This window comes from Zea mays, chromosome 1 (genome assembly GCF_902167145.1).
Source record: "Zea mays cultivar B73 chromosome 1, Zm-B73-REFERENCE-NAM-5.0, whole genome shotgun sequence".
In the NCBI taxonomy this organism is placed as follows: domain Eukaryota; kingdom Viridiplantae; phylum Streptophyta; class Magnoliopsida; order Poales; family Poaceae; genus Zea; species Zea mays.
Genome location: NC_050096.1, coordinates 261,383,402 through 261,395,462, shown reverse-complemented (window position 1 = coordinate 261,395,462; position 12,061 = coordinate 261,383,402). Strand labels below are relative to the sequence as shown.

Genomic DNA, 12,061 nt, shown 5'->3' with positions numbered 1-12,061 from the left:
GAACTCAGTTGTCTGACATTGGCCACGCGCACCTACCCCCAAGCCACTGATGTTGTCACTCCTCACCAACGACCGTGTCAATCATCGTGCATTGGGATCTGGTAATCCCTAATGTTACATCAATTTGACTCGAGTTTTTGCTTTAAATGTTGTTCTTTTTAGATGACTTGAACAATTCAATCAAATATGCAGTTGGAATCGTGTGGAAGCTCCTCTGCAAGGTTTAATAATGCTTTTATGTTTTATACAACAATATTACATACATATTTTTGGAAAACTCCTATATGATGTAAGTTTATTTTCATATGTACAATGAAATAATGAAACTCCAGAGAAATATTTGTATTTGTTGCTACAATAATTACAAGTTTGTGCATCGAGCAGTCGAACCGTATGTGGTGAGCTACTTCTATTAATATACTAAAATGGTTAGAATATCTTGACTTTGCAAAAGAACTAGGTATAGATCAAATGAGAGAACATGTTGCAGAAATGGAAAACATGGTCAAAGATCATAAGGTAGTAGAGGAGTCCATATTATAATCTTAAACTTATTTTCACCTTTGGACCTTTTACAATTAACGTTTTGTAATGTTGGAAGTAACCAAACTACTTAGGGAGGATGTGAATACATGGCTATCTGTATTGGATTATGTCAAGCTCCCCATCGTCTCGAACTGAACTCATCCTGACTGCTTCTACTGCTCCATCATCCATATAGAGGTTGAAGAAATTGCACGCATGTACTAGTTGCTAGATGAATTCAAGCATTGGTCAATAATTTTCTAGGCTGCTACAAGAAGACAAACAAATAGTAAATGGTATTTTCAATGGTACAATGAATATGGAGAAGTGTACTAAAAACTTATGAGGTGTCATTTATGAGGTAATGTACTTCATCTTGGTCTCAAATTACTGAAAGGAGATTGGGAAAATCGTGAGATACTCATGACATTAGAAGACGATGAAGCAAAAGTCTATATTTTTTATTATGTTGATTATTATCCGAATGATGTTGTGTTAGTATGTTGAATGTTATGAACAAAGTAGTGAGTTGTAAAATATGATGTGATTATGAGCTCTAAGTTGTAAACTATGAAGTGATGACTGTTATGAACTATGTTCGTTTTATATTGTATGTGTGTTATCTACTCTGTGATATTTGTTTGGTTCCTTAGATTGATAAATATATACATATCTATTTTGGTTCTCTGCACTCATACATATATACATATGAATATGATCATGGATCAACTTGTAGTACTGGTTCAGTCCCAGAACCGATTCTAAAAATTGTCTTTAGTATCGATTTTTTTTCCTAAAACGAGTATTAAAGAGAGGACTTCAGTACCAATTTTTGGCATGAACCGATGCTAAAGGTTACGTGTTTAGGGCCCTTTGGTAGGGCTTATTTTTTAGCTTCGGCTCTGGCTCATGTAAAACTTGTGCCAAACACCTCTTTTTCAAATGGCTTCACCAGTGAAGTGCTTTTCCAAAATAAACTAGAGGGCATGAGCCAAAAAAGTGTCTCACCCGGCTTCAGCTCACGTTATTTTTGCACAATAGCCCTCCCACCAGTCCAAATTATTTTTTTTGGTCCTGCCCTCAATCCCTAGCCACGCACAATAGCCCTCCCACCAGTCCAAACTATACAAGGGTCTTTCTGAAAAACAATCTATAAGCCGTTTTGCCAAATGATTTTTCAGAATGGCTTTGGCTCATCTAAAGAAGTGGCTTGATCTCGTGAGCCAGAGCCAAAGCTGTTTTTGGAGAAGCCAGAGCCCTGCCAAAGGGGCCCTTAGTATCGGTTTAAGTGAAGAACTCGTACTAAAGTTCTTTATTTAGTACCGCTTCATACGACCGGGACTAAAAATTGAGACCTTTCACTACCGGAATCGCGTTCTTTGCCGAGTGTCTAAGACACTCGGCAAAGACTATTTTACACTCGGCAAAGGCTTTGCCGAGTGTAACACTCGGCAAAGAACACTCGGCAAAGATTTCATCGGCAACGGGTTCTTTGCCGAGTGCTTTTTTTCGGACACTCGGCAAAGACTTTGTCGAGTGTCAAAAAGCACTCGGCAAAGAAAAGCACTCGGCAAATTAAGAATCGAAAAAATTAAAAAAAACAGCAAAACATTTTTTAAATTCTAGGAACAACTCTCCAACCCTACCCTACTATCTTACCTGTTGCCCTATCATTTTTCACTATTATTTTGAATCAAACTTATATGTTTTGTAAATGGTGAGATTCGAACTCGCGACCGAACTCGCGACCTCTCTCTCGCGCATACCCTCCTATACCACTACACTACTACACCAATTATGTTTATACTACGTTTTCATTCCTCATGTACTATAACAAATCGAGAGTAATTTGATTATTTAAGGCACTAAATGAGTTCATTTGAAAATGTGACCAACTATAAAGTTGCATAACTTTTTGAGATCTAAAAGTTTTATTTTAATAGTTTCTACATCCGAGACCATTTATAAAATTTGAATTTTAAATTTAAAAACTTCACACGAAATTTTCAATGATAAGATGATTTCAAATCAAAAAATTGTCAACTACAAAGTTTCATTACATTTCAAGACCTACAACTTTTATTTTGGTGGTTTTTCCATCCGAGACAGTTTGAAAAATTCAAATTTCAAAATTCAAACATAGTTTTGCATAACAAGATGATTTCAAACTAAAACATTGTCAACTACAAAGTTTCATAACTCTTCAATACCTACAACTTTCATGTTGGTGGTTTTTCCTTTCGAAGTCGTTTTCAAAATTCAAATTTTAAATTTTTAAAATTCAGACATAGTTTTCGTTGATAATATGACTTCAAATGAAAAAGTTGTCAACTATAAACTTCTATAACTTCTCAAGATCTACAAAGTTTATTTTGGTTGTTTGGTAATTTGTTTATCTCAGATGATGGTTCTAACAATATGCACAAATTCTATAAGTCTCTCTCTCGTAGTTTCATAAACTACGAGAGAGATATAGGTTTTGTGAACAAATTTATTTTTATTTTGTCATATGAAGAAATGTTCAATATATAAATTGTACATCATGATGAGTTATACAAATTTGTAGTTGAAAACTTTTTCATTTGAATTAATTTACTACTTTAAAATGTGATTTTTAAATTGTCTTTGCCTAGTGTTGGAGAAAAAAACACTCGGCAAAGAGCTCTTTGCCGAGTGTTGTATTTGTGACACTCGGCAAAGAGCCCTTTGCCGAGTGTCAAAAAAAGACACTCGGCAAAGAAACTCTTTGCCGAGTGTCAAAAATAAAACACTCGGCAAAGAGCTTCTTCGCCGAGTGTTTTCTTTTACCGAGGGTTTTTTGTGTGACACTCGGCAAAGAGCTCTTTGCCGAGTGCCCGAAATAAAACACTCGGCAAAGAATATGACACTCGGCAAAGAGCCAAATTCCGGTAGTGTTTAGTCCCGGATGCAAGGTATCGGTTGGAAACCAGCTATAGTACTAGTATAGATTTTACATTATGCAGTAGTGTAAGTGCCGTATGTAAAAAAAAGTGGATGCTTGTCAAGATCGTTTTTTAGTAGTGATATCATAAGTAGTGTTGTTTATTCACCGGGCTGCTGTTATTCAACTTCCACGTACGATCATTTCAGTTGAGTTGCCGGCCTATAAACTTGTTGTACGACCAGCATTTGGAACGTAACCTCAACCACCCCAGGCCCACGTCCAGTGGAGGAAACAGGCTTCCCCACGAGGCCACGATTATTTACGAACGACCCCAACTCCTGGAGCGCTCTGGACCGCCCTCCCCAGACCCCAACCAACGGACGACGACTCCGTCCAGAATTCCAGATCACGCATATCTCTCTCCCTCCCTCTCTCTCCTCGGCCTCGCCGCCCCTGTCCCCTCCTACACTGCCGCGCGCGCATCGTGGAATGGAGATCCCTCCGGCCATGAAGTGATCTATTTCTTCGTCGCCCCTAGCTCGGTAAGAACCACGCGCGTGTGCGTGCCCTAGCTAACAAGTTCCGCGGAACAATCCCTCCAAATCTTCCTCTCTCTCTCTTTAATTCCTGGATCCACACGGCATGCTGCGCCGCATGTTGGCTGATCCGATACAGGGAATCGGATCTCGATCACCCCAGTGCTCATTCCTACGTATCTGTATGTCATCAGCGCACAGGAGAAGGAGAAGGAGAAAGAGAAAGCAGGAGCCCGCTCGCGGCGAGGCAGCAGGATGTCTTCGTCTAACTCGCCCTGTGCCGCGTGTAAGCTGCTGCGCCGCAAGTGCACGCAGGGATGCGTGTTCGCGCCCTACTTCCCGCCCGACAATCCGGGCAAGTTCGCGAGCGTGCACCGCGTCTTCGGCGCCAGCAACGTCTCGAAGCTCCTCAACGACCTGGACCAGCTGCAGCGGGAGGACGCCGTAAACTCCCTGGCGTACGAGGCCGACGCGCGCATCCGCGACCCCGTCTATGGCTGCGTGGCCTACATCTCCGTGCTGCAGATGAAGATCAAACGGGTCCGCGACGAGATCGCCAACGCGCGCAAGGAGCTGGCGGCTTACATTGGGACCGCGGCCTTTGCGCCTTACGTCGCCACGCCGCAGTACCACCACCATCAGTACGCGGCAGGCGCCGTGCCTCTCGCCGTCGGCGTCGGGCCGCAGCACGGTCACCCGCACCACCAGCAGCAACAGATCATGGTGCACCAGCACCTCCACCACCAGCAGCAGATGGCAGCGGCTGCCGAGGTGCAGCAGCAGCTCGCTGTGGCCGTGGAGGTCGCGCGAGAGCAGGATCTCATGATGCGGCAGGCCGCGGTATACGCGCACGCCGTGCCCAGCGGCGGCCCCACGGTCGCCGTTGTGCCGCCCGACGCGCTGCCGTACGAGGGCGGCTTCCTCTTCCAGCAGCAGCCGCCCCCTTCGCAGGCGCAGACCGCCGTGGCGCTCACGTACCAGATGGAGCAGTCCCCGCCGTCGTCGTCCTCGGGCCAGTCTCACCCCGAGGTGTCGCAGCAGCACAATACGGATGGCAGCGACGAGGGCAGCGGTGGCGGTGGTGTCGTGCCGCCGGCCTGATCTGAGTCGTCTCGTCTGACGGCGCGCTGCACGCTTGCCTCTCATTCGAGCTTGCTTTAGCCTTTTGCTTTCTTGTGTTTGGTGTTCGTAATGAATCTTTTTCCCCTTCCGTCGTCTTCATCATATGGCCGGCGTACGTCTTGGCATCGTCTCGGTCTAGAATCCATGCACGTTTCAAGTGGCAAAATTCCAATTATTTCCCTCCCGAAGCCAGACTATAGCTGGATTCTTATCAAGGTATTCTTCTCTTTACCACAAATAGATGTACCCTTCCCTTCCGAATATATTGACTACAGTGGCTTTCTCTGTTTGCTGTTTTGACTTTTCTCGATCTCTGAAATTATTGCTTGTGCATAAAAATTAATTACTTAATCATGCTAATCCGCTTATTGAAAACACTCTCTCATTCTAAATTGTAATTTATTCCAGCTTTTCTAAATATATAGTTTTACCCAGTATCTAGACATAATACATAGATTCACAGTAAAATTTAGAACTGAGGAGTAGCAAGAAAAACATTCGCTGTGTTAATTAATAACTTTATTAGCAGCTTCTACCATTTTGTATTAGCAGCTTCTATCATCTTTGAGTTTGGTGAATACTATTGTTGCTCACCCATATATATAGTAGTAGAGTCTCGTGTGGCCTGGCTTTTCATGAAATGACTATCCGGCATGTTAACGAATAAGTATGCTAGCTAATATATATGGGTTTCCACATCTGGCATGTTAATGAATAAGTATACTAGCTAATATATATGGGTCCTTGCAGATGGAAACCGATTGCTTGAGTTCATTTTCCATATTTTTTTCCTTGTGAATCAGAACAAGTTAATACATGTTAAGTATGTTAGTCCTTAGCTAGCCAAATGACCAAGCCAGCATTTCACTTGATTGCAAGAAATACTAGCTAGACATGGGCAGCTAGATACAGTAAGCATGGCAGCCACCATGTTTAAAATGTGCACGATCTAAAATACATTTTGCTTTGCTAAAACTCGGTTGTCCGTATTTTTTCAGCTCTTTGTAAAGTGTGTTCCTGCGGTAGAAAATAGATTAATTAAAAAGGATTGCATGCTTTGAAGCGCTGAGAAAAGGTAAACATCGCAGTGGGTTTATAGTGATCCCTAAAATTGGATCCTCGCCTTCTAGGATGACCATGACTATCGTGCTTTAAAAGCATCTCCATGTCCTATGTTTGATTTTCTGTGAGAGCAAATCTAGGCTGGTTAAAAAAATCCCCTTTCTAGCAAAGTAGGGTTTAGGAATTTTCTTGGCTAGGAAGGTTGATTCTTTTCTACATTAAAAGCAATGCCTTCGTCGGGAGCAAGTCTGAGTTTTTTTTATGATTGACCCCTGAAATTAAATTAAAGGCGCAATAATGAATCTACCTAGTTGTTCAGTAATGATATCTCTTGGTTATTGCTTAAACAGATATTGATAGGCCGGAGTGCTAGTTACATTTACTAAGCAAGATTTTTCTTTTTGTTTTTTCACTAAGCAAGACTTGAAAGACACATCAGTTTGATGCATGATTAGGAGACACAAGTAACCAACTCTTACATTTTTAATCTCTAGAGTCTAGATCACGCACAATGACCTTTCTAGGTTACCACTTAATCTGTACAAGCATGTATGTGACTCTTTGAGATCTGAACATGATGTGTGAAACACTGTTTATCACCCATTCAATTTCACTCGCTGACATATCATTCACCTGGAATTATGCCATGTCAGGTTCCACATGATCAGTTGCCTTTCTTCCTCAAGAGTTAGAGCCAAATAAATGCTGGACAGAAAGAGTGGTAGGAAATGGCCTGGGGACAGATACTCATCATATGGATCAGTGTAACACAGAGAAATTAATGGTGGGAAGGTGGAGGTAGACAGAAACAGCAGAGAGAAGCATGCATGGTGTGCTTCAGCGCAGGAGGGGAGCAGTAAATGGTGAAGTAAGATAGGAAACAAGATGCATGCAAGTAGCTTGCAATTTGCAGGAGGGAGCAGCAGCAGGCATGAATAAAGAAATCAACACGAACATGATAAGCAACTCATATAATATACTGACTCCGTTCTCGAATATTTGTTGGCCATTAGTTTATTTTTAAACTAAAACATGACATAAAAAAGAACGGAGGGAGTATCTTAGTTCACTTGTGCATTTGGTGTTGAACATATGTTTTTTTTTCACCGCTTAATTTTATTATTATTCTTTCATCTTTTCCCCTCCTTTTCTGTTTCTCATTGGTAAATTCTTTCTGTCGTCTTGCATTGTGTGTATAAAGAAATAGAATCCTTTCATTTATTTGAACATAAATGGATGGAGGCAAGAGCTAGTTAGTCATCGTTTTAATTTGTAAAGTCAATGTTGTTTTGTCTGAATTATTATTATATATCCGGTAGCCTTCATGACTATGGTAGGGCCACCAGGCTCACTTCGACATTCTAAAAATGAGCCCTACCATATAGTCCCGTCAATATGTATCAGTTTAAATAAGTTAAATGTGTGTTATTTCTTTAGAAGGATTATGAGAAAAGCAGCGACAATTGTGTATATCTTTGACTGTTATTTCTAGTCCTCGTTCTTGTTTTTTGTTTCAAGTGTGTCACGCCGGTAACTCCAGGAGTTTGGCAATAATCTCATGTTCAGGAAAATGCATACTCTCGCATGGTGGCAAAACGGTCTAAGAATTCATCAGTAGAAGACAGATTCACAATAGCTAGCGTAGCATGCATGGTATTAGTCAGTCATCCTAGGACCTTGTGCTCCAGAGGCCAATGCAAGCCCCGCGTACTGGTTAGCCTATGTCCAATAACATGCGCATCTTAGCACATGTGCATTTTCGCGACAACAACACACTATTTACGCTTCCAGTAGGTCACGGATGTCATCGCGCAATCGTGTATATCCAATCCATGCTCTCTCTCTTCTCTGCAATAGACGATGTGCATCCGATGCACATGCACATGCTACTGGAAACATTTGATTTTTTATTTAACATCACTACCGGAATCGTGTTCTTTGCCGAGTATTTTCGGACACTCGTTAAAGACTTTGTCGAGTGTCAAAAAACATTCGGCAAATTAAGAATCGAAAAAAACAGAAAACAGCAAAACATTTTTAAAAAATTATAGGAACAACTCTCCAACCACTACTCATTATCATACTCATCGTCCTATCATTTTTCACTATTATTTTGAATCAAATTTACATGTTTTGTGAATGGTGAGATTCGAACTCGCACAGTTTTTCATTATTATTTTGAATCAAATTTACATATTTTATGAATGGTAAGATTCGAACTCGTACCTCTCTCTCGCATACCCTCCTCTACCACTACACTACTACATCCATTATGTCTATATTACGTTTTCATTCCTCATGTACTATAACAAACCAAGAGTAATTTGATTATTTAAGGCACTAAATTAATTTATTTGAAAATGTGATCAACTATAAAGTTGCGTAACTTTACGAGATCTACAAGTTCTATTTTGATAGTTTCTACATCTGAGACCGTTTACAAAATTTGAATTTCAAATTTGAAAACTTCACACGATTTTTCAATGATAAGATGATTTCAAATCAAAAAATTATCAATTACAAAGTTTCATTACATTTCAAGACCTACAACTTTTATTTTGGTAGTTTTTCTATCCGAGGTTGTTTGAAAAATTTAAATTTTAAAATCCAAACATAATTTTGCATGATAAGATGATTTCAAACCAAAATATTGTCAACTACAAAGTTTCATAACTCATCAATACCTACAACTTTCATGTTGGTGGTTTTTTCTTCGCCGAGTGTTTTCTTTTACCGAGGGTTTTTTTGCGTGGCACTCGTCAAAGAGCTTCTTTGCCGAGTGCTCGAAAAAAACACTCGGCAAAATAGTTGGCACTCGGCAAAGAGCCAAATTCCGGTAGTGCATGCAACAACCATGGCGTGGAATATGCGCATGCGCATTTAGTGTTCTTTGGACATAGCCTTAGGTACTAAGGTCCTATAAATCGAGGGCATTATGTAGAAACCTCAGGTTATACCAGGACGTCTTCGAGGCAGGACGACCCTAGCACTACATGTGTTTGTGACTAGGCTGGCCACATGGCGCATGGTTGGTTGACATTGGATTCTTGTCATTTGCAATTATCGCAAAGAGTGATTTTGCAATCAGAAAGTGTTATTGTAGCCGCTTAAGACCACATGCGTACCCTCGAGCACAGAGCACTATGCAGTGCATGTGGCTACAACTGTTATCAACTATGCTACATTGAATAGCATGAGCACTCCTGTGGCATGTCACACTCAATATTATGGCACACTAGAGGTGTGCACCACGTATGACACAACAACTACGACAAGATATAAGTAATTGAACCTTTGTTTGGAGAGGTTTGTCATCCATGCATGGATGTAACTCTATCATATCTTGTGCTATAAAAAGGTGTAGAGCAACATATGAACAAATTTGATCCGACAACTAGGTCTAGTACCTAGAATCAGGCTCTCGCCCTCGGGATAATTGAATCTCAGCTGACACATAGAGGGATGACTGGTGACTAGAGACACCAAAGAAGACGACTAGAATTCATGGGTTGTTCCCACTCATTAACTCAGCTATCATCTAAGTACGTAAATTATGCCCGCACTTACACCTAAACATTCACCATATGAAGGATGTAGGACATTATGATCAAGCGGCCCAGGCCTCTTTGTATTGTGTGTCTGTGTATACCGTTGTGCTATACCTCTATTGCAACAGTCCCAGTCCTATGCTCTCCTCTCTCTTTGATTTTTTTCTAGTACCCATGGTACATGGTGTCATATATGGATGATATTTGGTGCACTAGGTAGTGGTGTGGTGCGCTTTGTTATGCGACACCAATATGGCTTCACAAGCAAACCCAGTCAATGGAGCGATGGCCTCGGACACCAACTTCAGCAATGCTCCCTGTGTGTCGCGTTACCGATGATGCAACAGTCTTACTCGGTCTAGCTCTCCTCTATCTCAGGTGGGGTTGGGGCCAGTTTGAGCTAATCCTTCTATTTCGGCATTGCCCAAACAACTCACTTTGTCAGTCCAGTCTGGTGAACCCTCAGTGGGGCCATGTGGCGTTGCTTTCACTGACCCTACTCCTATCCATGATCCTTCTAGCGCGTGTAACACCATAGGATCCTCATGGCGGACACTTTCATGGGTGCTGGGAGACTGTCATCCTTCGATGCATGACACTCCTCCAACTAAGGATGTAAATGGTCGGTAAAATTCGGTAAATTTTCGGTACCGTTTACCAGATTTTTCCGACCGTTTTCAGATTTTTTGGGATATACAGAAAACGGGACGAAAACGGGATGTGTTATTACGAAAACGGTACGATAAACGGTGTGACATATTTACCGTCCGTTTTCGGAATTCTCGGGAAAATCCGGTATTTTCCCGTATTTTAACCGTGTTTTCCCGGTCCACAAAAAAACAAAGGAGGCAAAATCCGGTATTTTCCCGTATTTTAACCGTATTTTCCCGGTCCACAAAAAAACAAAGGAGGCAAGAACTATACCCGTTAGGGTTTAGAGATTAGGGTTTTAGATGTCATAGAAGATATATCAAGTGATCCAGACGACATGTCACATGATTTCTAGTTTATGCATCGTGTGTTTAAAACTTATATACTATATGGTTAAAACTTCAATGAACTTGTATGATCATTTATGTGTGGTCTTGACTATGTATTGTATATTTGTGTGGTTGAGACTTGTATGTGAATGTGAATGAACAATCGTGTTTTAAGACTTATGTGTTGTGTGTTAAAATTTAAGAGTAGACATGTATGAGTGTATGACCAATTATATGTGGACAAGATTGTGTTTTGTGTACTTTTGTGAATGAGACTTGTATGTGGATGTGAATGAACATCTGTGTGGTTAGGATTTGTTTATTGTGAGCTTTTCCGATTATAGTTACCGTTTCCCAATCAATTTCGAGCTATTTTGCTCGGATTTATCCGTTTTCGATATACCGGAATTTACAAGCCGTTATCTGTTTCCGACTTTCCCGTTTACCGATTCCGACCGAATAAAAAATTATGCGGGTGAAAACGGTGAGAGGTTTTTTCCGACCGTTACCGGCCGTTTTCACCCTTACCTCCAACCTCACTCTAAAGCCTCGCAAAGGCAGCCTCCAAGCTTTGTGTCTAATCTCTGCAGTGGACATCATGGTGGGAATAGAGGTGCCTCAGCTATAGCGTTGTTGTCGTCGTTGGACCTCTAGATGTTGTGGAGGCCCTCCTCTACGGCCCCATCACCTAAAACTAGAGCGATAGTTGCAGAACCATGGTGGCAAGACATCATCAAGTTCATAGTTATGGCTAGGGTCGATCCTAGGTCATCTCAAGACATGTGACCTCATTTCACGAGGCCTACAACTAGGCATGACATGTCATTTGCCTGCTCTCATGCAACATTTGTGGCCCGATAGCACTTGGTTCCTAGGGTTGTGTCCTAATCTCTAGAGTCATGACATGTGGTTCTGGCTCCTCCTCAACTGCAACCTCAAGACTTATGGCACCATCTACACTAATAGTGTGTCCAATAGGATGAGTGTGTTACTATCGAGCATTAACTGAATGTCATCACAATGAAAGGGTTGTTATCAATCTGTTCCCTCAAGAAATGTTTCCTCTTGAATGCTAGGTTGCTCAGCTAGTCAATCTTGTTGGGACCAGGTGCATGGTGTTCATTCATGCACTCCACTAGATAATGTGGTCACTCAAGTTTTGCCCCACCTTCTAGAGAAGTACGATAGGTCCATCAATCTCACTAATTTCTTCCAAATCTGCACAACTGCTATCCTTACCACTAGTGGAAACGAAGAGGTGATGGCAAACTATTTTCATATGGCCTTTACTAGCCCTGTCTAGACTTGGCTCATGAATATCCTAGAGGCTTCCGTTTGGTATTAGGAGGAGCTTTGTTGGGAGGTAATGTCCAACTTCAAGAG

The 12,061-nt window shown here is 41.4% G+C and overlaps 1 protein-coding gene across 1 annotated transcript; it reads left to right on the top strand.

The window, feature by feature from the left end:
• Positions 1–3,685: 3,685 nt before the first annotated feature.
• On the top strand, positions 3,686–7,589 carry LOC103643737 (LOB domain-containing protein 36). The gene is made up of 3 exons (XM_008666912.3): positions 3,686–3,972; positions 4,161–5,304; positions 6,804–7,589. Exon 2 carries the CDS (start codon positions 4,222–4,224, stop codon positions 5,065–5,067), a length of 846 nt encoding a protein of 281 aa, XP_008665134.1. The 5' UTR covers positions 3,686–3,972; positions 4,161–4,221; the 3' UTR covers positions 5,068–5,304; positions 6,804–7,589.
• Positions 7,590–12,061: the final 4,472 nt, after the last annotated feature.

Bases quoted from the DNA above. Each gene is read 5' to 3' on its own strand.
- LOC103643737 (XM_008666912.3), top strand. From the start codon at position 4,222: ATGTCTTCGTCTAACTCGCCCTGTGCCGCGTGTAAGCTGCTGCGCCGC.